General features: G+C 45.2%; 1 protein-coding gene across 1 annotated transcript in view; it reads left to right on the top strand.

The window, feature by feature from the left end:
- Nucleotides 1-21,765, top strand: part of asap3 (ArfGAP with SH3 domain, ankyrin repeat and PH domain 3) — a 22,416-nt gene extending 651 nt beyond the window's left edge. Inside the window, exons 2-22 of the mRNA XM_072688911.1 lie at nt 747-821; nt 3,293-3,342; nt 3,745-3,859; nt 4,279-4,364; nt 5,230-5,305; nt 8,488-8,574; nt 9,388-9,497; nt 11,269-11,338; nt 11,472-11,559; nt 13,129-13,262; nt 13,546-13,637; nt 14,265-14,442; nt 15,355-15,440; nt 15,533-15,648; nt 16,242-16,309; nt 16,617-16,721; nt 17,013-17,211; nt 17,317-17,536; nt 17,929-18,136; nt 18,671-18,795; nt 19,024-21,765. Of these exons, the coding sequence (XP_072545012.1) occupies nt 747-821; nt 3,293-3,342; nt 3,745-3,859; nt 4,279-4,364; nt 5,230-5,305; nt 8,488-8,574; nt 9,388-9,497; nt 11,269-11,338; nt 11,472-11,559; nt 13,129-13,262; nt 13,546-13,637; nt 14,265-14,442; nt 15,355-15,440; nt 15,533-15,648; nt 16,242-16,309; nt 16,617-16,721; nt 17,013-17,211; nt 17,317-17,536; nt 17,929-18,136; nt 18,671-18,795; nt 19,024-19,351 (2,616 nt within the window). The 3' untranslated portion in view covers nt 19,352-21,765. The remainder of the gene's footprint in view (nt 1-746; nt 822-3,292; nt 3,343-3,744; nt 3,860-4,278; nt 4,365-5,229; nt 5,306-8,487; nt 8,575-9,387; nt 9,498-11,268; nt 11,339-11,471; nt 11,560-13,128; nt 13,263-13,545; nt 13,638-14,264; nt 14,443-15,354; nt 15,441-15,532; nt 15,649-16,241; nt 16,310-16,616; nt 16,722-17,012; nt 17,212-17,316; nt 17,537-17,928; nt 18,137-18,670; nt 18,796-19,023) is intronic.
- The last annotated feature ends 446 nt before the right edge of the window (nt 21,766-22,211 follow it).

Here is a 22,211-nt window from a genome sequence, read left to right as displayed (position 1 = left end):
GTGTGACATCACAGCAATGATGTGAATTCTGGGCTGTTTTTACAGCATGTATAAACGGGGGATGGGGGGGGGATTATATGATCTTTAACACTGAACTGTATTTATTTACAAGACGTCCAGACTGTCCGTTTGTCTCCTGGTTTATATTTCTGCCCTCTGTTATTCTAAATCTGCACCTTCTGCGCTCTGACGCTCCGCTTTTAGCTCTGAATGGACTGAGGTGGATTTTTCCTGGAGTGGATTTTCTCACACATTCTTTCCAAAGGAAGATTTACACAAAGTCCTGCTGTTCCATAAGCGGCTTGGCCTCGGCGCACACCGCGCTGCAGCAGCCCATTCATCTCTACAGGAAAGTTGACTGGAGACCAAGAACAAATGGACACAGCGACGTCCTTCTGGCCAGAACACGGGCTAACGGGCTCAGACAGACAGACTAAGGCCGGGTTTCTATTAAAGCGATGTCACTATAATCAATCAGCCAGGACACGTCTTGGTGTGTGACATTCTGCTTCGACAAGGCTAATGTAGCTAACAAGTAATGGAAGCTTATGTACACCAATTAGCATGGTAATGCATAACTGCATGCCTAAGCCATCACACACTCTCTCGAACCGTGCAGGCATCTCTAAGACTGGTCCGGTATCTGACAGGGGTTTCAGATGTAAGTGTTAACTGCAGCTGTGTTTCTCTCTCTATGTGTGTGTGTGTGTGTGTGTGTGTGTGTGTGTGTGTGTGTGTGTATGCAGGTGCAGAATCTCAACAGTATTCTGTCCTTCCCACTGGAGAGCATCCTGAAGAGTGAACTCCGAGACACCAGACTGGTGAGATTTACTGCAGTAACAGATGGAGCTACAGTCTGTAACTGTACACACCTGTAAAGCTATAAAGAGTTTCCAATAAAGTGGCCAGTGTGTGGAAGCACAGGGTAGGTGTTTTTTAATAAAGTGGCCAGTGAGTGAAAGCACAGGGTAGGGGTTTCTAATAAAGTGGCCAGTGAGTGAAAGCACAGGGTAGGTGTTTCTAATAAGGTGGCCAGTGAGTGAAAGCACAGGGTAGGTGTTTCTAATAAAGTGGCCAGTGAGTGAAAGCACAGGGTAGGGGTTTCTAATAAAGTGGCCAGTGAGTGAAAGCACAGGGTAGGGGTTTCTAATAAAGTGGCCAGTGAGTGAAAGCACAGGGTAGGGGTTTCTAATAAAGTGGCCAGTGAGTGGAAGCACAGGGTAGGTGTTTCTAATAAGGTGGCCAGTATGGGGAAGCGCAGGGTAGGTGTTTCTAATAAAGTGGCCAGTGAGTGAAAGCACAGGGTAGGGGTTTCTAATAAAGTCGCCAGTGGGTGGAAGTATGAGGTAGGGGTTTCTAATAAAGTGGCCACTGTGTGAAGCACAATGTAGGTGTTTCTGATAAAGTGGCCAGTGAGTGGAAGTACGAGGTAGGGCGCTGTGTTGTAATAATGTAATACAGCATGTGTGAGATCAGAAGACGCTAGGCCTGGGTGTGTTGCGGCGTGAGGTCGGAGCAGACACATAGCTGAAGTTTTTTGGATGAAGAGGTGAAGAGGCGTGGCGCTCGTCTTAATTTCAGGGTGGTGCTGCTTTTGCACCTTTCACCACAGCACCAACAACAACAACAACAACAAGTCAGCTGGTGAAATCTCCTCCCTCCTAGGTCTTCCTCCATCAGCTGTGAGTGGTGTTATTATTGAACAGTGGAAGAGTTTAGGAGGAACAGCTCACAGAGAGCAGCTCAGCCACCGAGTGTCTGTCAGACCACGTAAAGTTACAGAGCGGGGTCAGGGCCGAGTGCTGAGCTCAGAGCAGAGTGCAGAAAAGCCTCCAACTGACTCAGTAACTGCAGCAGAGCTCCAAACCTGCTGCTGCTGCTGGAGCTGCAGAGGGGGACCGGCTCCAGATTCATTAGAACAGGACGGCTATGAGAACAGCTCCTGTAGCTTGTCTGTATAGTGTAGGTAAGTAAAGTGGCCAGTGTGTGGAAGCACAGGGTAGGTGTTTTTTAATAAAGTGGCCAGTGAGTGAAAGCACAGGGTAGGGGTTTCTAATAAAGTGGCCAGTGAGTGAAAGCACAGGGTAGGTGTTTCTAATAAGGTGGCCAGTGAGTGAAAGCACAGGGTAGGTGTTTCTAATAAAGTGGCCAGTGAGTGAAAGCACAGGGTAGGGGTTTCTAATAAAGTGGCCAGTGAGTGAAAGCACAGGGTAGGGGTTTCTAATAAAGTGGCCAGTGAGTGAAAGCACAGGGTAGGGGTTTCTAATAAAGTGGCCAGTGAGTGGAAGCACAGGGTAGGTGTTTCTAATAAGGTGGCCAGTATGGGGAAGCGCAGGGTAGGTGTTTCTAATAAAGTGGCCAGTGAGTGAAAGCACAGGGTAGGGGTTTCTAATAAAGTCGCCAGTGGGTGGAAGTATGAGGTAGGGGTTTCTAATAAAGTGGCCACTGTGTGAAGCACAATGTAGGTGTTTCTGATAAAGTGGCCAGTGAGTGGAAGTACGAGGTAGGGCGCTGTGTTGTAATAATGTAATACAGCATGTGTGAGATCAGAAGACGCTAGGCCTGGGTGTGTTGCGGCGTGAGGTCGGAGCAGACACATAGCTGAAGTTTTTTGGATGAAGAGGTGAAGAGGCGTGGCGCTCGTCTTAATTTCAGGGTGGTGCTGCTTTTGCACCTTTCACCACAGCACCAACAACAACAACAACAACAAGTCAGCTGGTGAAATCTCCTCCCTCCTAGGTCTTCCTCCATCAGCTGTGAGTGGTGTTATTATTGAACAGTGGAAGAGTTTAGGAGGAACAGCTCACAGAGAGCAGCTCAGCCACCGAGTGTCTGTCAGACCACGTAAAGTTACAGAGCGGGGTCAGGGCCGAGTGCTGAGCTCAGAGCAGAGTGCAGAAAAGCCTCCAACTGACTCAGTAACTGCAGCAGAGCTCCAGACCTGCTGCTGCTGCTGGAGCTGCAGAGGGGGACCGGCTCCAGATTCATTAGAACAGGACGGCTATGAGAACAGCTCCTGTAGCTTGTCTGTATAGTGTAGGTAAGTAGTGGAAGCCTATAGCTTACAGCACGCTGCTGACTGCAGGCCTCACAGCGGGTGGAGGTGTTCAGTAATCTCTAATAGACGTGCTGATGTGGTTTCCAACACTGTAGGACTCACTGTTATCTAGAACATGGACTGAAGTGCAGACACTTTGCAGACGGGTGAGTGTGTCGGCCGCTGATTTCGGTGGCGTACTTTACGGGCCGCTGAAGGTCAGTCTGTAAATCTCTGTGTCTGTCTCTCTCCCAGGACCTGAGGAAGCAGATGGAGAGGAGCTGGAAGGATTACGATGTTAAAATGTGAGTTTCTCTACCATCAGATGTCCAGCTCAGTCTGTGTCTCTGGCCTATACGGCCATGTGTAAAAATTAGGACACCCCTTGAAAACCTCTGTCTTTTTAAGAGGCCTTCAGAAAGAAGGGTGGAGGTGCAGAGTCTGGGAAGGGGTTTATAAAGACGATGTCCACTGTGTATTTGATCTGTAGTGAGACTGTAGTGAGACAGAAGGGACCGCAGATGAGGGCAGATCAGGTCCCTAAGTCCCGCCCCTTTACAGGTCACAATGATTAAGAAATGTGATCGGAGCTTTAATACATTTTATCTCTCTCTCTCTCTATGTGTCTCTCTCTCTCTCTGTCTCTCTCTCTGTCTATCTCTCTCTCTCTCTCTCTCTCTCTCTCTCTCTCTCTCTCTCTCTCTCAGAATGAAGTTGGAGAGGGAGAGGCAGAAGCAGGCCAGTTTGATCCGGCTGGACGGTTCGGACATAGTGGAGGACATGGAGAGAGAGAGGAGGACCTTCCAGCTGCAGATGTGTGAGGTGTGTGTGTTTGTGTGTGTTTGTGTGTGTGTGTGTGTGTGTGTGTGTGTGTGTGTGTGTGTGTGTGTGTGTGTGTGTGTGTGTGGAGGGGAATTTCTGTTTTAGCTGCACTGCTGAACCCAGCCGTGGTAAAGGATGGAAATAAAGGACAGAGACAGACAGACAGATAGAGACAGACAGAGAGAGAGAGAGACAGACAGACTGATAGATAGATAGACAGAGACAGAGACAGAGACAGAGAGAGAGACAGAGAGAGAGACAGAGAGAGAGAGACAGAGAGAGATGGAGAGAGAGAGAGAGAGAGAGAGAGATATGGGGAATCCTGGTTTAACATCTTCTCTCCAGCTGTGTGTGTTAGTATGTAAATGTGTGTGTGTGTGTGTGTGTGTGTGTAACGGTTCTTCCTCTCTGTTCTGCAGTACTTGCTGAAAGTTCAGGAGATAAAGATGCGTCAGGGTCCAGATCTGCTCCAGAGCCTGATCAAATACTTCCAAGCCCAGCTCAAGTATGTCTGTAAACACACACACACACACACACACACACACACCTGCATTTATACACACAATATTCAGTCAGGTTTTATTCAGCTAGCTTAGTGTTTGTTAAACTTTCAGTTTTTAGTTTCAGTTCTAAGACCTGAAATTCAGGAACCTCAGGAAACAGTGTCTGATTTTTGTGTATACAATAAATGATCCCGTTTCTACAATAAATGATTCAATAATCACCATAAATAATGCAGTATCTACAATAAATGATTCAGTATCTACTGTACTAATAGGTATTACTGAATCAGAAACTCATATGGATGTGATGTGGTTTGATGGTGAGTAAGGGTCCACGTCCAGGTCTTTAAGGGTTAAAGGCTTAATGGAGGGGACGCAGTGTTTACAGTAGTGGTGAAACTGGGAGACGCTGATTGAGACACAACAGGGTTTTACTCTGAACTCCAACAGTGACCATTCAGACTGGCTTCAGTGTGAGACACACGGAGTTAAAGGTTTTTGGAGTAAAGGCACTTCCCGGAATCTGGCTGTGAGAGATAATGTAGAATTCCTGTTTCACTCGTTCATCCGACACTGAACACACTCGCATTGTTAATGCATCACCCAAACACGCACACACACACACACACACACAGACACACACACACACACACACACACGGACACAGCTCAGCTTCAGCCCAACAATAGCTGCTGTTTTTAGGATTCAATACCAGATTGTGTCGTCCGTATACTGACCTACATACGTCTGTGTATCTGTGTGTGTGTGTATCTGTGTGTGTGTGTGTGTGTGTGTGTGTCTTTATTTGTATCTGTGTGTGATGTCTGTGGTGATAAGATTGAGTTGACATTCTTGTTTCTATCTTAGTTTTTTCCAGGATGGATTGAAAGCTGCTGAAAATCTCAGTCCGTTTGTGGAAAAGCTGGCAGCATCCGTTCACACGGTAATAACGCTGTGTGTGTGTGTGTGTGTGTGTGTGTGTGTGTGTGTGTGTGTGTGTGAGAGAGAGAGAGAGAGAGATCTAGTTACACTACACCCATTTACAGTGTTACGCTGCATCCATTTCCATGGTTACACTACACCCATTCACAGTTTTACACTGCATCTATTTCCATGGTTACACTACACCCATTTACAGTGTTACTCTAAACCCATTTATGATGCTACACTGTTCTCCATAAATGAATTTGATTAATTGTTTTGTTAAAAAACAACAATGAATTAAATTTAAATGAAATTGTCATAACGTAAACGTTTTTACCTAAAATGAAAATATCCTCAGATTTCTGCTCATGTGCACTAGATGAGGGCGCTAGTGGGTTGAGGGAGGTTGTCAGTGATGTGCTGTACACCCTGCGGGTGGTCTGAGGGGGTGTATGGTAGTGTGTTAGTGGGGGGAGCAGCAGTGTGTGGGATTTCTGCATTTTTTTCTGGCTCAGTGACTCAGAGTTTAAGCCTCACCTGCTGAAAGCGGGAAGTTTTCACTCCCCTCCCCACCACACACACACACACACACACACACACACACATACGGAAGCAGGGTAATAAGGAATTGTGGTGTAAATCCACCGTTGAGGGCTGATGGCGTTTGAGATACGTGTTTATGTGTGTGGGAGTGTGTGTGGGGGAGTGTTGGCTTTTGAGTATGAGGAAGTAGTCTGGATTTCTAAGCCTGTAGTGTGTGATTAAAGATGACTTTGTAATGGAGATAACCACATAAGCCTTAGTTTGTGATTAAATATTGATTGTGAAGCAGCTCCTTCTTGTTTTCTACTGTGCCGCCGAAAAAACACACACATCTGCAATACAGGAGTTACCCATTCAGAGGGCCTGAGAAAGTTAACCACATGCTAATACCTTATAAACAAATCCACTCACTAAATATATAATATAATATATTAGATCAGAATGTTGTGATGAATAGACCGATAGAAAAGCTCCAAAATGACCTGGAATAAAATTATATAGGATATTATGTACATTATTAAATATTATTTATGTGTTATATAAAATTAAACAGTAGCTTCAATAATATTAATATTCTGTGTTTATATAATATCCAATACACAAGAATACCTAAATGTTCTATAATTGTGAGGATTTATGGAGATGATTGTTGAGGAATCCTGTAGAAACTGCTGTAGGATCTCCTCGGATCCACAGATGTTTATCTTCTTAGTACAGTATTAATCACAGACAGTGGAGTTTAGCCTGATCTTAGCCCTGAACTACTGCTACTACTGTGCCAACCGCTAGCTATGATAGATTAACATGCTAACTGCAGGCTAAAGCCCTAGCCCTGAGCTAACACACTAGCTTTCTTTGGAGAGAAAAAATAAATAAATAAATAAAATATTTATATATATTCAAAGAAAGCTAGTTTGTATTTCTTGAACAGTATTTCTGAAGTATCACTACAGTATAGCGTCTTAATACTGTTCTCACTGTCGTACGGGCCTGGCTTTGGTTAGCTGAGCTCTCGCTTTTCAGGGCTACGACATTAGATGTTTATTAGGAAGTGAGACACGTTTACATATCCGTCTACAGAGTTACTAAAATATCTCCAATATTATGAATACAAGTTTAATTAAACCATTTACTAAACTTCATTTTTAAAGCTAAAGCCTTAGCTTTGAGCTAACACGCTAGCTGCTACAGCGTTGCCAACTTTTAATAGTTATTCTTCAAATCCAGTGGGTCAGATGTGCTGATTTTCTTTTAATTTGATAATTGAATTTTTCCTCAGTAATATTACAGTATTACTTTGAAATTCAGCTGAGAAGAAAATATAGTGTATTAGTTTTACGTTCTCGTTGTTTGAGCTTAGCCTTGATGCTAGTCGTGAGTGTTATTATACAGCAATGCGCTTTTCAGGAAGATTAATTAGCATCATTTGCAGTGTTTATAACAAGCTAAAGCCCTATTCCTGAGGGAAAGCGCTAAAGTGCTAGTGAAGCTAGTAAATGAACAGTAATGAACAGTATTAATATGCTACAGTATTTTCCGGGAACTGTGGTGTTACACAATTTTGGAGAACTTCGGTGTCTAAGCATCCAGTTTCTCTTGAAAGCTGGTGTGTGTTTAAATGTGTGTGTGAGGTGGTAGAGAGTGTGTGTGAGGCGAGGCGTGTTTGAACTGATCTGGTGGAGGGAGGAATTTGTCTGAGGAACTGGTTTGGGCGACGCTTCTGACAACACACGGGTCCTGTGGAGACTTGCCTTCTTTTAATTGAATCATAATCAAAACACAAGAGACAGAAAAGAACGTATTAAGAACTGCGGATCAGAACTCCTCATCTCAGGTTCTCCAAAAAGCACAACCGTCTGAGTCCAACCGTCTGAGTCCAGCTCTCTGAATCTAGCCGTCTAAATCCAACCGTCTGAGTCCAACCGTCTGAGTCCAACCGTCTGAGTCCAACCGTCTGAGTCCAACCGTCTGAGTCCAACCGTCTGAGTCCAGCTCTCTGAATCTAGCCGTCTAAATCCAACCGTCTGAGTCCAACCGTCTGAGTCCAGCTCTCTGAATCTAGCCGTCTGAGTCCAACCGTCTGAGTCCAGCTCTCTGAATCTAGCCGTCTAAATCCAACCGTCTGAGTCCAACCGTCTGAGTCCAGCTCTCTGAATCTAGCCGTCTGAGTCCAACCGTCTGAGTCCAGCTCTCTGAATCTAGCCGTCTAAATCCAACCGTCTGTATCCAGCCGTCTGAGTCCAACTGTCTGAGTCCAACCGTCTGAGTCCAGCTCTCTGAATCTAGCCGTCTAAATCCAGCTCTCTGAATCTAGCTCTCTGAATCTAGCCGTCTAAATCCAGCTCTCTGAATCTAGCCGTCTGAGTCCAACCGTCTGAATCCATCCATCTGAGTTGGATCAGATGGACATTTTTATAACCTGGTTCTGAGCCGCCCAGCTCCCAGGCGCTCCAGCTATGTGATGATAAAGTGGTGATGGAAACGGTGTACTGTGATTTCTTAGGTCTGCCACAAAGAAGGTGTTTCTGATAAAGTGGCCAGGCACTGTGTATTCACCTTGGTTTCCATGACCTTATAGCACCCCAGATGTGGTCACAGCCAATCAGATGTGTTTGTGGGGGGAAGAGCTTTAGCGTTTTTTTTTTGTCTTCTTCACAGGTTCGTCAGGACCAGGATGAGGAAGCGAAGCAGCTCTCTCAGCTCCGAGACTCTCTCAGGAGTCAGCTACAGGTGGACGGCAAAGAGGCAAGTTCAGACCGTACTGCACTTTATTGATGATACAGATGATAAATGTGATGGTTGGTGGTGATATTAGTCATGATGGTGATGATGGAGGTTATAGCAATGTTGATGTTGGTGATGGAGGTGATGTTGATGTAGTGGTTGATGAGATGATGGTGATGGTGATGATGAAGACAGTAGCGATGTTGATGTTGGTGATGATGGAGGTTATAGCACTGTTGATGTTGATGTTGGTGATGATGGAGACAGTAGCGATGTTGATGTTGGTGATGATGGAGACAGTAGCGATGTTGATGTTGGTGATGATGGAGGTTATAGCACTGTTGATGTTGATGTTGGTGATGATGGAGACAGTAGCGATGTTGATGTTGGTGATGATGGAGACAGTAGCGATGTTGGTGATGGTGATGATGGAGGTTATAGCACTGTTGATGTTGATGTTGGTGATGATGGAGACAGTAGCGATGTTGATGTTGGTGATGATGGAGGTTATAGCACTGTTGATGTTGGTGATGGTGATGATGGAGACAGTAGTGATGTTGATGTTGGTGATGATGGAGACAGTAGCGATGTTGATGTTGGTGATGATGGAGGTTATAGCACTGTTGATGTTGATGTTGGTGATGATGGAGACAGTAGCGATGTTGATGTTGGTGATGATGGAGACAGTAGCGATGTTGGTGATGGTGATGATGGAGACAGTAGTGATGTTGGTGATGGTGATGGTGGGGATGATAATAGTGGTAATGGTGATGATGGTGACTGTGATGATGATGGCGATGGTGATTCGGTTGATGATGATGACTGTCTTTGTAGGAGTACATGAACAGGAAGAATTCGGGCCATGGCTACAGCATCCACCAGCCACAGGGCAACAAGAAGTACGGCACAGAGAAATCCGGATTTCTCCTGAAGAAGAGTGACGGGTGAGGAAGAACGTCTCCCCTCATTCACACTGTGACTGCTCTGCCCTGCTCACACTGTTCTAAACTGTTCTCCTATTATTCACAGTTCTAGAAGGTTCTCCTCTATCAACACTGTAAATGTTCTGCCATATTCTGATTGTTCTAGAATGTTCTCCGCTATTCACACCGCTGCACTTGGCTTGGTTTATTTGGTTCTTTTTCCAAATCTCCTGAAGCCAAATGTTCCTGTTCGTGTTTGTTGGGTCAGCGAGGTTTGGCCTTGAGCGGAGGGGGAAGATGGGGGCTACAGCTGGCATTGCACAGAGCTGTGTGTGTGTGTGTGTGTGTCAGACTCAGCTGTTCTTCATTAAGTATGGTTTGAACTCTGGCTGGGGTCTAGACTCACACACTCTCCAAACGAAGCCCACAATAACACACACACACACACACTGTCTGATCTCAGTGGAAGGATGTGAACGCACTGAGATCAGACCATCTGTGGTTCAAACTTTTGCTGACTCACTTCGAGTGTGTTCCAGCACAGTAAACAACACGACTCCCACAGATCAGTGTCCAGCCTAACCTCAGTGTATATCACAATACCTACATTTAGAGTTATTAATATTCACCCTAATGAGAGACTGTAGCTCCTCCTCCTCAGTGTATATCACAATACCTACATTTAGAGCGTTATTAATATTCACCCTAATGAGAGACTGTAGCTCCTCCTCCTCAGTGTATATCACAATACCTACATTTAGAGCGTTATTAATATTCACCCTAATGAGAGACTGTAGCTCCTCCTCCTCAGTGTATATCACAATACCTACATTTAGAGCGTTATTAATATTCACCCTAATGAGAGACTGTAGCTCCTCCTCCTCAGTGTATATCACAATACCTACATTTAGAGCGTTATTAATATTCACCCTAATGAGAGACTGTAGCTCCGCCTCCTCAGTGTATATCACAATACCTACATTTAGAGCGTTATTAATATTCACCCTAATGAGAGACTGTAGCTCCGCCTCCTCAGTGTATATCACAATACCTACATTTAGAGCGTTATTAATATTCACCCTAATGAGAGACTGTAGCTCCGCCTCCTCAGTGTATATCACAATACGTACATTTAGAGCGTTATTAATATTCACCCTAATGAGAGACTGTAGCTCCGCCTCCTCAGCGTATATCACAATACCTACATTTAGAGCGTTATTAATATTCACCCTAATGAGAGACTGTAGCTCCGCCTCCTCAGTGTATATCACAATACCTACATTTAGAGTTATTAATATTCACCCTAATGAGAGACTGTAGCTCCTCCTCCTCAGCGTATATCACAATACCTACATTTAGAGCGTTATTAATATTCACCCTAATGAGAGGCTGTAGCTCCTCCTCCTCAGTGTATATCACAATACCTACATTTAGAGCTTTATTAATATTCACCCTAGAGAGGCTGTAGCTCCGCCTCCTCAGTGTATATCACAATACCTACATTTAGAGCGTTATTAATATTCACCCTAATGAGAGACTGTAGCTCCTCCTCCTCAGTGTATATCACAATACCTACATTTAGAGCGTTATTAATATTCACCCTAGAGAGACTGTAGCTCCGCCTCCTCAGTGTATATCACAGTACCTACATTTAGAGCGTTATTAATATTCACCCTAATGAGAGACTGTAGCTCCGCCTCCTCAGTGTATATCACAATACCTACATTTGATGTTAGTGATGTTGGTTGCCATGGCGAACAGTTTTCACAGGGGTTTTCTTCATGTTTTACAGGATCAGGAAGGTGTGGCAGAAGAGGAAGTGTGGGGTCAAATATGGCTGCCTGACCATCTCTCACAGCACAGTGAGCGCACACACACACACACACACACACACACACACTATATTACTGATACATAATATTATCCATTCTAATGAAATATGATAATATAGACGTATCACACAACAACTACAACACCCCCCCATTTCTCTCTCAGATCAACAGGCCTCCAGCTAAACTCAACCTGCTCACCTGTCAGGTGCGGCCGAACCCAGAGGAGAGGAGGAGCTTTGACCTGGTGACCCGTAAGCTGACCTTTTGACCTTTTCCCTGTTAGCTGAGGAATTAGCAAAGGGCAGCTCAGCAGCTGCAAGAACCACCCAACCACCTCCGAGAGCGAGAGCAGCAGTGAGGTCAGACTCTCCAACTCATCCCATCCAAAAGTACTGGATGGAGCTCCACCACCATCATTCCAGGGAACACGGTTCTTCCACTGCTCCACAGCTCAATGCTGGGGGGCTTTATACCCCTCACACGTCTGGCATGAGGCAGCATGGTGACTTTAGGGGTCCTGTGATCACGACTGCTGCAGAGCTCCAGAGATTATACAGCTGTATGATTAGACACCTTAAAGCAGATGAACTTACTCGGTAGAAAGGGTGTCCAGATACTTTTGGACAGACTGTGTATTGGCTGGAAAGTAGTGATAGATGAGTTCAGTCTTGTAGAACCTTCAACTGACCGGAGCTCGGTCTCATGTAGGTGTGTGAATGCACCAGTGAGAGTGTGTGTATGTGTGTGTTATAATGAAAGCCGGATGCTGAGAGGGGCTTGACTGTGTGTGTGTGTGTGTGTGTGTGTTATATAATGAGAAGCATGTGTTATTAGGGGCTTGTCCTGGCCTGTTGTTTCTTCTATGTCCACCCCACTTTCATTCCATTCACACCCCTATCTCTCTCTCTCTCTCTCTCTCTCTCTCTGAGAGAAGAGAGATGAGAGAGAGAGAGAGAGAGAGAGAGAGAGATAGGGGTGTGAATGGAATGAAAGTGGGGTGGACATAGAAGAAACAACAGGCCAGGACAAGCCCCTAATAACACATGCTTCTCATCTCTCTAACACACACACACACAACACACACACACAGTCAAGCCCCTATCAGCATCCGGCTTTCATTATAACACACACATACACACACTCTCACTGGTGCATTCACACACCTACATGAGACCGAGCTCGGTCAGTTGAAGGTTCTACAAGACTGAACTCATCTATCACTACTTTCCAGCCAATACACAGTCTGTCCAAAAGTATCTGGACACCTTTCTACCGAGTAAGTTATCTGCTTTAAGGTGTCTAATCATACAGCTGTATAATCTGGAGCTCTGCAGCAGTCGTGATCACAGGACCCTAAGTCACCATGCTGCCTCATGCCAGACGTGTGAGGGGTATAAAGCCCCCCAGCATTGAGCTGTGGAGCAGTGGAAGAACAAGGTGGATGTTTCTGCTGATTCACACATAAGGCCAGGCAGTGACGTAATACCGACCCATCTGGTTAGACTCTGGCTAGGCCCCAATGAAGCACATCCCTGCTTTTGTTTGCGGTTCTGTTTGTTAGTAAACACACAGCTCCGGGTTCTGTTCTGGACCAGGATGATGTTTGGGTTTCAGGGTTTTTAGGGTTCTCTGTGCTTTCTCCTCATCTCTCTGTGAAGAACCTGGAGAGTAGTTCAGGCAGTTTATTAAGCAGCTATTATGAGACATGACAACACAGAACCAATCAGACAGTGTGGGCGGAGCTAACTGTAGTATTAAACTTGTTTTTTTTTCTAATATTTGTTTGATGTTTCTCTAAATCTCTCTCGTTTCCCCCGCAGACCCCAGCTGGCTCTCCACTAACCTGGGCATCCTGACCTGTATCGAGTGCTCCGGAATCCACAGAGAGCTCGGAGTTCATTACTCACGCATTCAGTCACTTACACTCGACATGCTGAGCACATCAGAACTGCTGGTAAACACACACACACACATACACACACACACACACACACACACACACACACACACTGTAACTGAATATGAACACATCAATGAATGATCTGCTCTCCTGGATTCTGCTGATCTGGATCTCATGGTCTCAGTAAATCTACTGGCAGAGCTGACTAGCTGATGGATCCACATGAGTAGCAGATCAGCAGAATCCAGGAGAGGATGTTTCAGTAAAGTATTCGGGCAGAGCTGAAAGTTGGCTTAGTCTGATTTGTGCTGGTGTTTCCTGCTGTGTTTCCTCACAGCTGGCAGTAAGTATCGGTAACAGCAGGTTTAATGACGTCCTGGAGGCCAACCTTCGAGATGACTCAATAAAACCTCTACCAACCAGCGACATGTGAGTTTCACAACTTCAGATTTGAACCTATAAAATATATGGTATTAATGCATATACATGGGACATATTATTATTATTATTATTATTATTGCATTATAGGCACTTACATACACTACATGACCAAATGTTTGTGGACACCCCTTCTAATGAATGCATTCAGCTACTTTAAGCTGCACCCATTGCTGACAAAAATGTGCAAATGCACACACACAGCTTGTCTAGTCCCTGTGGAGAGGACGCTCTGGAGCAGATCAACATCATGAAGCTATTGGCACCATGCCTCTTAATGCCAGGCATGGGCTAGAGGGGTATAAAGCCCCCCAACATTGAGCTGTGGAGCAGTGGAAGAACTGTGTTCTCTGGAATGATGGTGGAGGAGCTCAGTAGACAGTAGAGACAGTTACTCCCAACAAAAGCAGGATCAGCTCTTTTAATACTCTTGACTTCATAAGAAACAATGAATGAGCAGGTGTCCCAATACCTTTGTCCATACAGTGTATGTATGATACATAGATTCATGTGGATAATAGAATTTTGTGTATTAATATTACATGTGAAGCATGTATTTTAATGTGTGTGTGTATATGTGTGTGTGTGTGTGTGTGTGTGTGTGTGTGTGTGTATCAGGAATGCCCGTAAGGAGTATATCACAGCGAAGTACGTGGAGAGGCGGTATGTGTTGCCTAAGGAACAGCCGGAGTCTCTGCGTGTGTACGACGCTGTGAAGTCCAGAGACCTCACAGCCTTACTGCAGCTCTACGCTGAGGGAGAGGACCTGGCCAGACCTGCAGCTATACCTGATCAGGTGACACACACACACACACACCCACACACACACACAAACATACAGACTATCAGAGGCTTTAATAACATTAGTAGTAAAAATACAGTTGATTGACAGGTGGTGGGATGCTGTTGTTGCTAGGCAACAGTAAGACTCACAGTTAGAAGCTACTTGCTTTTTTAGCTTTCAGAAAAACACAGAGTGACCCAAACACCGCAATCCCACCCCCCCCTCCTCGCTCTCTGCCCCTTGCGGTCAGCGCGTGGAGGGGCTTCCGCTGGATTAGTCAGGCGTGTGTTCTGGGGATAAACCTTCCATCAGGGCCATGGGGGGGGGCTGTAAATGGGGTGGGTGGGTTGTGTGGTGGGTGGGTCGGGGGCAGTTGGGGCTGTGTGTGTTGGCCGTAGGAGTGTGTGATTTATGGCTTGACTGCTCCTCCAGCGTTCCTCTCACTGCAGTCATTCATTACAGTGATGACATCACTTCCCCTACCGTCATACACTCTCTCACTCTCGCTCCTTTAATCCCACGTTTCCTCTCCATCCTTCGTCTCTAATCAGATCTGCTTTGGCCTCCTCCACTCAGGAACCATGAAATCCCAACGCAGTGTGTGTGTGTGTGTGTGTGTGTGTGTGTGTGTGTGTGTGTGTGTGTGTGTGTGTGTGTGTGTGTGTGTGTGTGTTGGAGTTAAATCTCTTTGTTGTTGTAAGAGTTTTGAGACTGTGACTAATCTAAGCAGCTCATATTATGTCACACACACACACACACACACACACAGACACACACACACAGTTTTGATGAATCATTGTTTTCAAGAAATTATTTAAACCATCAAAATCTTTTATCTCTCTATCTCTATATCTCTCTCTCGCACTCTCTCTCTCTCTCTCTCTCTATCTCACTTTCTATCTCTTGCTCTCTCTCTCTCTCTAGGATCTGAAGGAGACTCCTCTCCACTTGGCGGTGCGTTTAGCAGAGAAAAGCTCTTTGGCTCTGGTTGATTTCCTCACACAGAACTGGTGAGTGTGTGTGTGTGTGTAGGGCAGGATCTGTGGCTGTGCCCCACCCGTTTTAACGTGTGTGTGTGTGTGTGTGTGTGTGCTCTTCACAGTGGCTGTCTGGAGAAGAAGACGGTAGATGGAAACACAGCTCTGCACTACAGCACAACGTTCAACAAACCAGAGTGTTTAAAACTGCTGCTCAAGGGAAAGGCTACCTTACACACAGGTACACACACACACACACACACACACACACACACACACACATACACACACACACAGTCCCTGTCCACTTTATTGGAAACCTCTCCATTTTAGCCAGTGAATGGAAGCACAAGATACACTATATGTACAAAAGTACTACTAATGACTGCATTCAGCTACTTTAAGCTGCACCCATTGCTGATACAGATGTGCAAATGCACACACACAGCTTGTCTAGTCCCTGTAGAGAAGAAGTACTGCCAATAAAATAGGACTCTCTGGAGCAGATCAACATTATGAACCTGTTGGCACCATGCTTCCTAATGCCAGGCGAGGGCTAGAGGGGTATACAACAGTGCTCCTCTAAAATCTAGTAGATGGTAGAGAGACCTCCTTCTCCTTGATTTCAGAAGATACAATAAAGAGCAGGTGTCTCAATATAGAGTAGGTGTAGAAGTGTTTCTAATAAAGTGGCAAGGTAAGAGTTAGAGGGGGTTGTGGTACAGTATCACTGTGTTTAATTGGGTAATGGAAGTACAGGACTAGTACAGAGTTCCTTTGCTTCCTTATTGTAAACATTCTCTCTCTCTCTCTCTCTCTCTCTCTCTCTCTCAGTAAACTCAGTTGGTGAGACCGCGCTGGACATCGCTAAGAGACTGCAGCACACACAGTGTGTGGAGCTGGTAAGTTTGACCTCACATTAAACCCTCCACCGACAGGGAACACATGGAGACAGTGTCCCACTGGCCTGGGCAATGAAACAGTAAACACAGGCACACAGCACCACCTAGTGTCCTGACCTAGCAACTGTTCAAATGCCTGTGCTGTGAATGCTGCATTGAGGACCAGATCAGCTTCAATATTCACTGGAAATGTGTGTGTGTGTGTGTGTGTGTGTGTGTGTGTGTGTGTGTGTGTGTGTGTGTGTGTGTGTGTGTGTGTGTGTGTGTGTGTGTGTGTGTGTGTGTGTGTGTGTGTGTGTGTTTTCAGCTGGAGTTGGCTCACAGTGGGAAGTTTAACTCCCAGATCCATGTTGAGTACATGTGGGAAACTCCACAGGACATATACGACAGCGAGGATGACCTGGATGAGAGGGTTGGTCTCCCACACTGTTTACATAACACATATGATCAAAAAGAGAGTTCTACACTGGCCACTTTATTAGAAACACCTACCTTGAACGTCCATTCACTGGCCACTTTATTAGAAACACCTAGCTTGACCTTACACTTACTGGCCACATCATTAGAAACACCTACCCTAATTGTCCATTCACTGGCCATTTTATTAGAAACACCTACCTTGAACGTCCATTCGCTGGTCACTTTATTAGAAACACCCAGCTTGACCTTACACTCAACCTTAATCCATCTTAATCTGATGCAGGTCAGCCCACCCCGAAACCTGCGGTCTCCTCTGCCCCCTGCTGGTAGTGGTGGGCATTGTTTCTGGAGCTGCAGCAACAGCGTGACCAACAAAACCTACCAGAACGTAGACTTTCTGTACCGCAGCCCACCGGCCAACAGCGCCCCTTCTGGTGGCTCCATGCCCCCTCCTCCGCTGCCTGCCAAATCCATTCAGAGAGGTCAGAGATGCACCAGCAGCTAATTGTTATCTTCCTCTTACAGTAATGACCTTTCATCTGATTGATGTTTCTATGACAACTGAACTTCATTCTGTCTTCCCGCAGGTCGCTCGGACCCCCAGATTAGCTTCTCTGTGCATGAATCTCATTCCCGCCACAGCTCCAGCTCCTCCGGTGGCTCGTTCAAGAATAGCCCCCCCTCCCCACTCTCGGAAGCATCAGGAGGGCTGCCTCGCTCACCCCGCGCCACAACAGCGCAGAAGAGGCAGACGGTATCCTGGGAGGGACAGCCTTCCCCGACACATGGCTCCATCGGGCCCGTCATGTAAGAGTTACTGCCCCCTTCTGGCTCTGTTTACTTACTGACACACTTTGGGCATTAGGCTGATATCACTGCTGGCTTAGGACTTGAGAAGATGCAAAATATCTACAGGACCTGAGAGAACCGAGAAAGATTAGAGGACTGGTGTCTGAGCGGCACAGACGTCTAAAAGTTGGCTCCTTCATCAGGAGGTTACAGGTTCGATCGCCGGTGATGCCTCAGCCATCCGTCAGTTTCTCTCTGTGTGGTTGTGTGGTCCGTTAGCTGCATGTTGAGCTTATAATAGTTTACTGCCATCTATTGGAGATATCTAGAACCAACACCTGAACTTTGTTTTTGAGACAATGTAACCTTATTATTCATCTGTGTGTGTGTGTGTGTGTGTGTGTTTGTAGTTCAGAGAAGACAACGTCGTATCGGCGAACAAATGGTAGTGGTGGTGGACACGGAAGGTGTGGGTCTGGTTCTCCAGGGTCTGGCTCCAGCAGCAGTGTGGAGGAACTCAGCTGCAGCCTGAGCAGCAGCACAGCTAATTCAAATGCTAACGCTAATGCGCCGGTGCCCCTCATCTTGCCACCACCCAGATCCCGCAAGAACGCCATGGTACGCCATGTAGTGAACGTGAATATGAGTGTCTTACACACATACGCTATAAAGGAGCTGAATTTAAGGGCCCGTATCTAACTGAGCTGCTTGTGTTTGTGGTGTTTACACGTCTCTGCTAACAGGAGTTCAGCTCCACCAGTCCTGTTTAAGGTTATAAGGACTGTCACAGTAGTGGGCAGCCAATCAGAAAAAAACACATTTGCATATGTCAGTCTTAAAGGTGCAGTAACAAAAAAAGGCTGTTTAATTCTAAGTGGAGGTGAGAGATGGTGAGAGATGGTGAGAGATGGTTGGGTAAAAATGAATTGTTTTAGTTAATAAACCAATCAAAGTGCCATAAGTGGAGCTCAGGGAGATACATACCTTACATAAAATGTAAGATATGGCCCCTTTCATTTAGTATTGTATTAAATATGTTTAAAGAATTATATCATAATTTTGCTGTCTGATGTTAGAAGTGGTATATAAATACATAAGAATTTGAATTTTTATATTTATAATATGTCATTTTTGTGTGTCTGTGTGTGTTAGAGCTCTGCCAGGCCACGGCTTAGGAAGGTTCGGGCTTTAGTGGACTGCATGGGGGTCAGCTCTGACCAGCTGGCCTTCTGTAAGGACGATATTATCATAGTTACCGCTGCCGAAGATCCACACTGGTGGGTAAGTATACACACACACACACACACACACACACACACACACACACACACACACACACACACACACACTTTAGTACCCTGAAAGCCTGAGATCATGGATTATGACAGGATTAAAAATATTAATACCAGTTATACTACTAATGATAATAATAATAATAATATGTATGTTATAGTTCTGCTCAAACTGCTCAGGTTTTAACATAAATGTTCTCGTGTTCTTTTCAGTTCGGGCACGTCGAGGGCAGACCGTCCAGAAATGGGTCCTTTCCGGTCAACTACGTGCAGAAATTGGGAGAATGATTCTTCTATAAGCTTCTATCACATCGTCCCAAAGCGCAGCGGTGCTTCTAGCCGGAAACAGCAACTCCCAGTTAAACCAGATCTGCTACCCGGCGCTCCACCAGCAGTGATGTGGTTCTGGATAGCTTTAGTGCTACATGCTAATCCTAAGGCTCTTCGGTTGTTAATTTTTTCGCTGATTTTTAAACAGATTCCTTTTCATCTGGGAGAACAGGAAGTGCAGCACCACTTTGATCTACAACTTTTCCCATGATGTCGCCCCCTACCTGCCATGCATCTGCAAGTATTATTTATTCAGCAAGCGTAACCTGCAGCTGGTTTAGTGCCTTTGGAACTATGGAAATGGGTCCTAGTCCACCGAGGTAAAGTTTTGGACCAAAATGAAGATATAAGCTCCGCCCATGGGGAAAAAACTCACCAACAGGAGACCAGCATGGCTAAAAATGACAGCATGTAGGAGAACAGCATGGCTAGAAATCCACCAATGAGGGTTGGCATGGCTGCAATGTCACCTATAAGAGATCGGCACTGCTGAAAATCCACCTATAGGAGACTAGTACTGCTGAAAACCCACCAATAGAAGATCAGCATGACTAAAAAGCTACCAATTGGAGATACTAATAAAGGATCAGCACTTCTAAAAAAAACGACCCATTGGAGTATGGCATGGCTGCAAAACCACCTGCTGAAAACCGACCAATAAGAGATGGGCACTTCTGAAAGACTGAAATTCAGTTTTTAGCTGATTATTTTTTTTAGTAATTGCAATTAAATATTCCTGACACCAGGGGGTGCTGCAGCCCCCCAGCACCTCTGCTTCCTGCGTCCCTGGTTAAAAGCACTTTTAGTTCCTGATTGAAGTTTTTTTTGGGGCCAAAGGTGGTTGAAACACCTGAGTGGCTTCAGTGCTGACGTCACACGGAGAGAAAGGAGGCGTGGCTTTTGACTTTATTCCCAAACCAGCACTGTCACTCATACTGACTAATATTTATGTTTTGCATCTGAATAAAGCTGTGGAGGCTTTAAAGTTGTGGGGGGGGGGCATTCTAGACCTGGGGGGTGGGGGTGGTATTGCAAACCTGAAAATGTACCGTGTAAATACTGTAAATCAATAACAGCAGCTGAAATTCCGGACTGAAAGAGGAGAGGAGACGGAAATCTCGGCACGGAAGGGAAAATGGGAGTGTCGCCCAGACGGAGAGACACCGGACACTCCTTGGGTCGATTGGTTAGTGGACATTTAGTCTGGATATGCCGGTTCATGCCGTCCGATGGGGACCATGAAATGAAACGAGATGCTTATTGACTTTCAGCTGGAGCACAGGTCCACCACAGAGTATGTGTGTGTGTGTGTGTGTGTGTGTGTGTGTGTGTGTGTGTGTGTGTGTGTGTGTGTGTGAGGTATTGTATTTCCTCTGTCTCTGTCTGGACAGTGTGTTTATAACTCTGCTGACTGACTCGACTCAACTAATTTAGAGCTCTAAAACCACTGAGAATGCTCTAATCCAGCCCCAGCGCAGTGCCTAAAGAACCGTGTTCTACGTTCTTCTTGTATTTGACTACATTTAAAAGTACATTTGTTTGGATTTACGTTAATAAAACTGTCATAATTCATTTCTAAGCCACGGTTATCCACCCTTTGAAACACTCCTGAGAACTGGAGTATGAGTGGGTGGGGCTTAACTGTGGGTGGAGATACACAATATGTCCATCATTCCATCAATCTCTGGTGTTTGGATGGGATGATTTTGGGAGTTGGGGATGATGAGGTGGGGTGGAAATCATCCAACCAACATTCTGCCCTCCCTAATAATCTTGTTTATTGCAGAATGCAATCAAATCCTCACAGCATGCTCATTCAAAATCTAGTAGAAAGTCTTCTTCTCTGGACAGTAGAGACAGTTAGTCCAACAGAAGCAGGAGACTCTTTTAATACCCTTGATTTCAGAAGAAACAATGGATGTCCCATATACTGACGATATTTAGTGTATCTAGAACATGGACAAACTGGGAATCCAGGAGGAAAATGTGCTCTGCTTCTGTGCTGTAAGCTCAGTGAAGGCGGTCTGAGACACTGAGGCTTGGGCTGGGAGAAGGGGGCGGGTCTACCAAATGAGTTGCATGACTCTGGTTGCAAATTTGACAACATGGCGAACAGTTTTGGCTTCATTTCTATATAATGGAAGGGAACAGAACCACAGCGAATCTTTTTATATTACAGTGTTAAAAATGATCTATAAAACGATCTTCTATTTTGCTAAACTCATTAGCAGCTACTGCTAACACCATTAGCAGTCCCGGGTTAAAAAAAAACGTATACTGTCTGCTTCTCTGAAGAAGTAGCGTCTCCATGTGAATCTGGGGGAGGTTGGTGTTGCTCCTGAGCAGTCGGAGCTGCTCTGACAGATCCGTCTGCATTATTGATGAGGAAAGTGTCTCTTAATGACTTTCTGTAAACGATTTTACAGCAGACATTAGAAACCGGCGTCTCTGAGACCTCTGTGTTTCGCTCTGTATTTCTGTTTGTTGTCCTAATGTGTCTTTTTATCTGTTTTATACTTTACTGCCCTGTTTTTATAGCTTTGAGGAATGTCCATTAATATTTGATAAGCTATATCAAAGTATGTACATTATTGTTGTTTGGGAATAAAGACGCAAAAACAGTAACTTACCGTAAACGTGTGTTCTGTCATTCCATGCTAGTAGACGGATAGGTTAATTAAATATCCGTTCAGGGGAACTGTGGAGGCCAAGACAAAGGGAACACCTAGAGAAGCCTGATGAGGTTTGGAAACAAGTGCTGATGGACTAATGAAGTGAAAAATAAACATGTTTTGAGAAAACAAGAAACTGCATTACATGAAAAGATCGCCTTGCCAACTGTGAAGCATGGGCTTTTAGGGTTGTGTTGCAGCCAGTGGCACTTCCAATCTCGAAGAATGGATTCTACCAGACCAGCAAATCATCTGGTAAAAGGGTGAAGCTGAAAACACCTAAACGTCATAGACCAGTTGTGGATAGACCATAAACAAGCTGTTCATACACCATACGGACAGAAGTATTTGGAGGAAAATTGCTGTGAGGTTTTGATTGCATTCAGCAGCAAGAGCATT

The sequence above is a fragment of the Salminus brasiliensis genome, chromosome 10, assembly GCF_030463535.1.
Source record: "Salminus brasiliensis chromosome 10, fSalBra1.hap2, whole genome shotgun sequence".
Classification (NCBI taxonomy): domain Eukaryota; kingdom Metazoa; phylum Chordata; class Actinopteri; order Characiformes; family Bryconidae; genus Salminus; species Salminus brasiliensis.
Note: the sequence above shows the minus strand (reverse complement) of the source record. Positions and strands in the feature narration are given on the sequence as shown.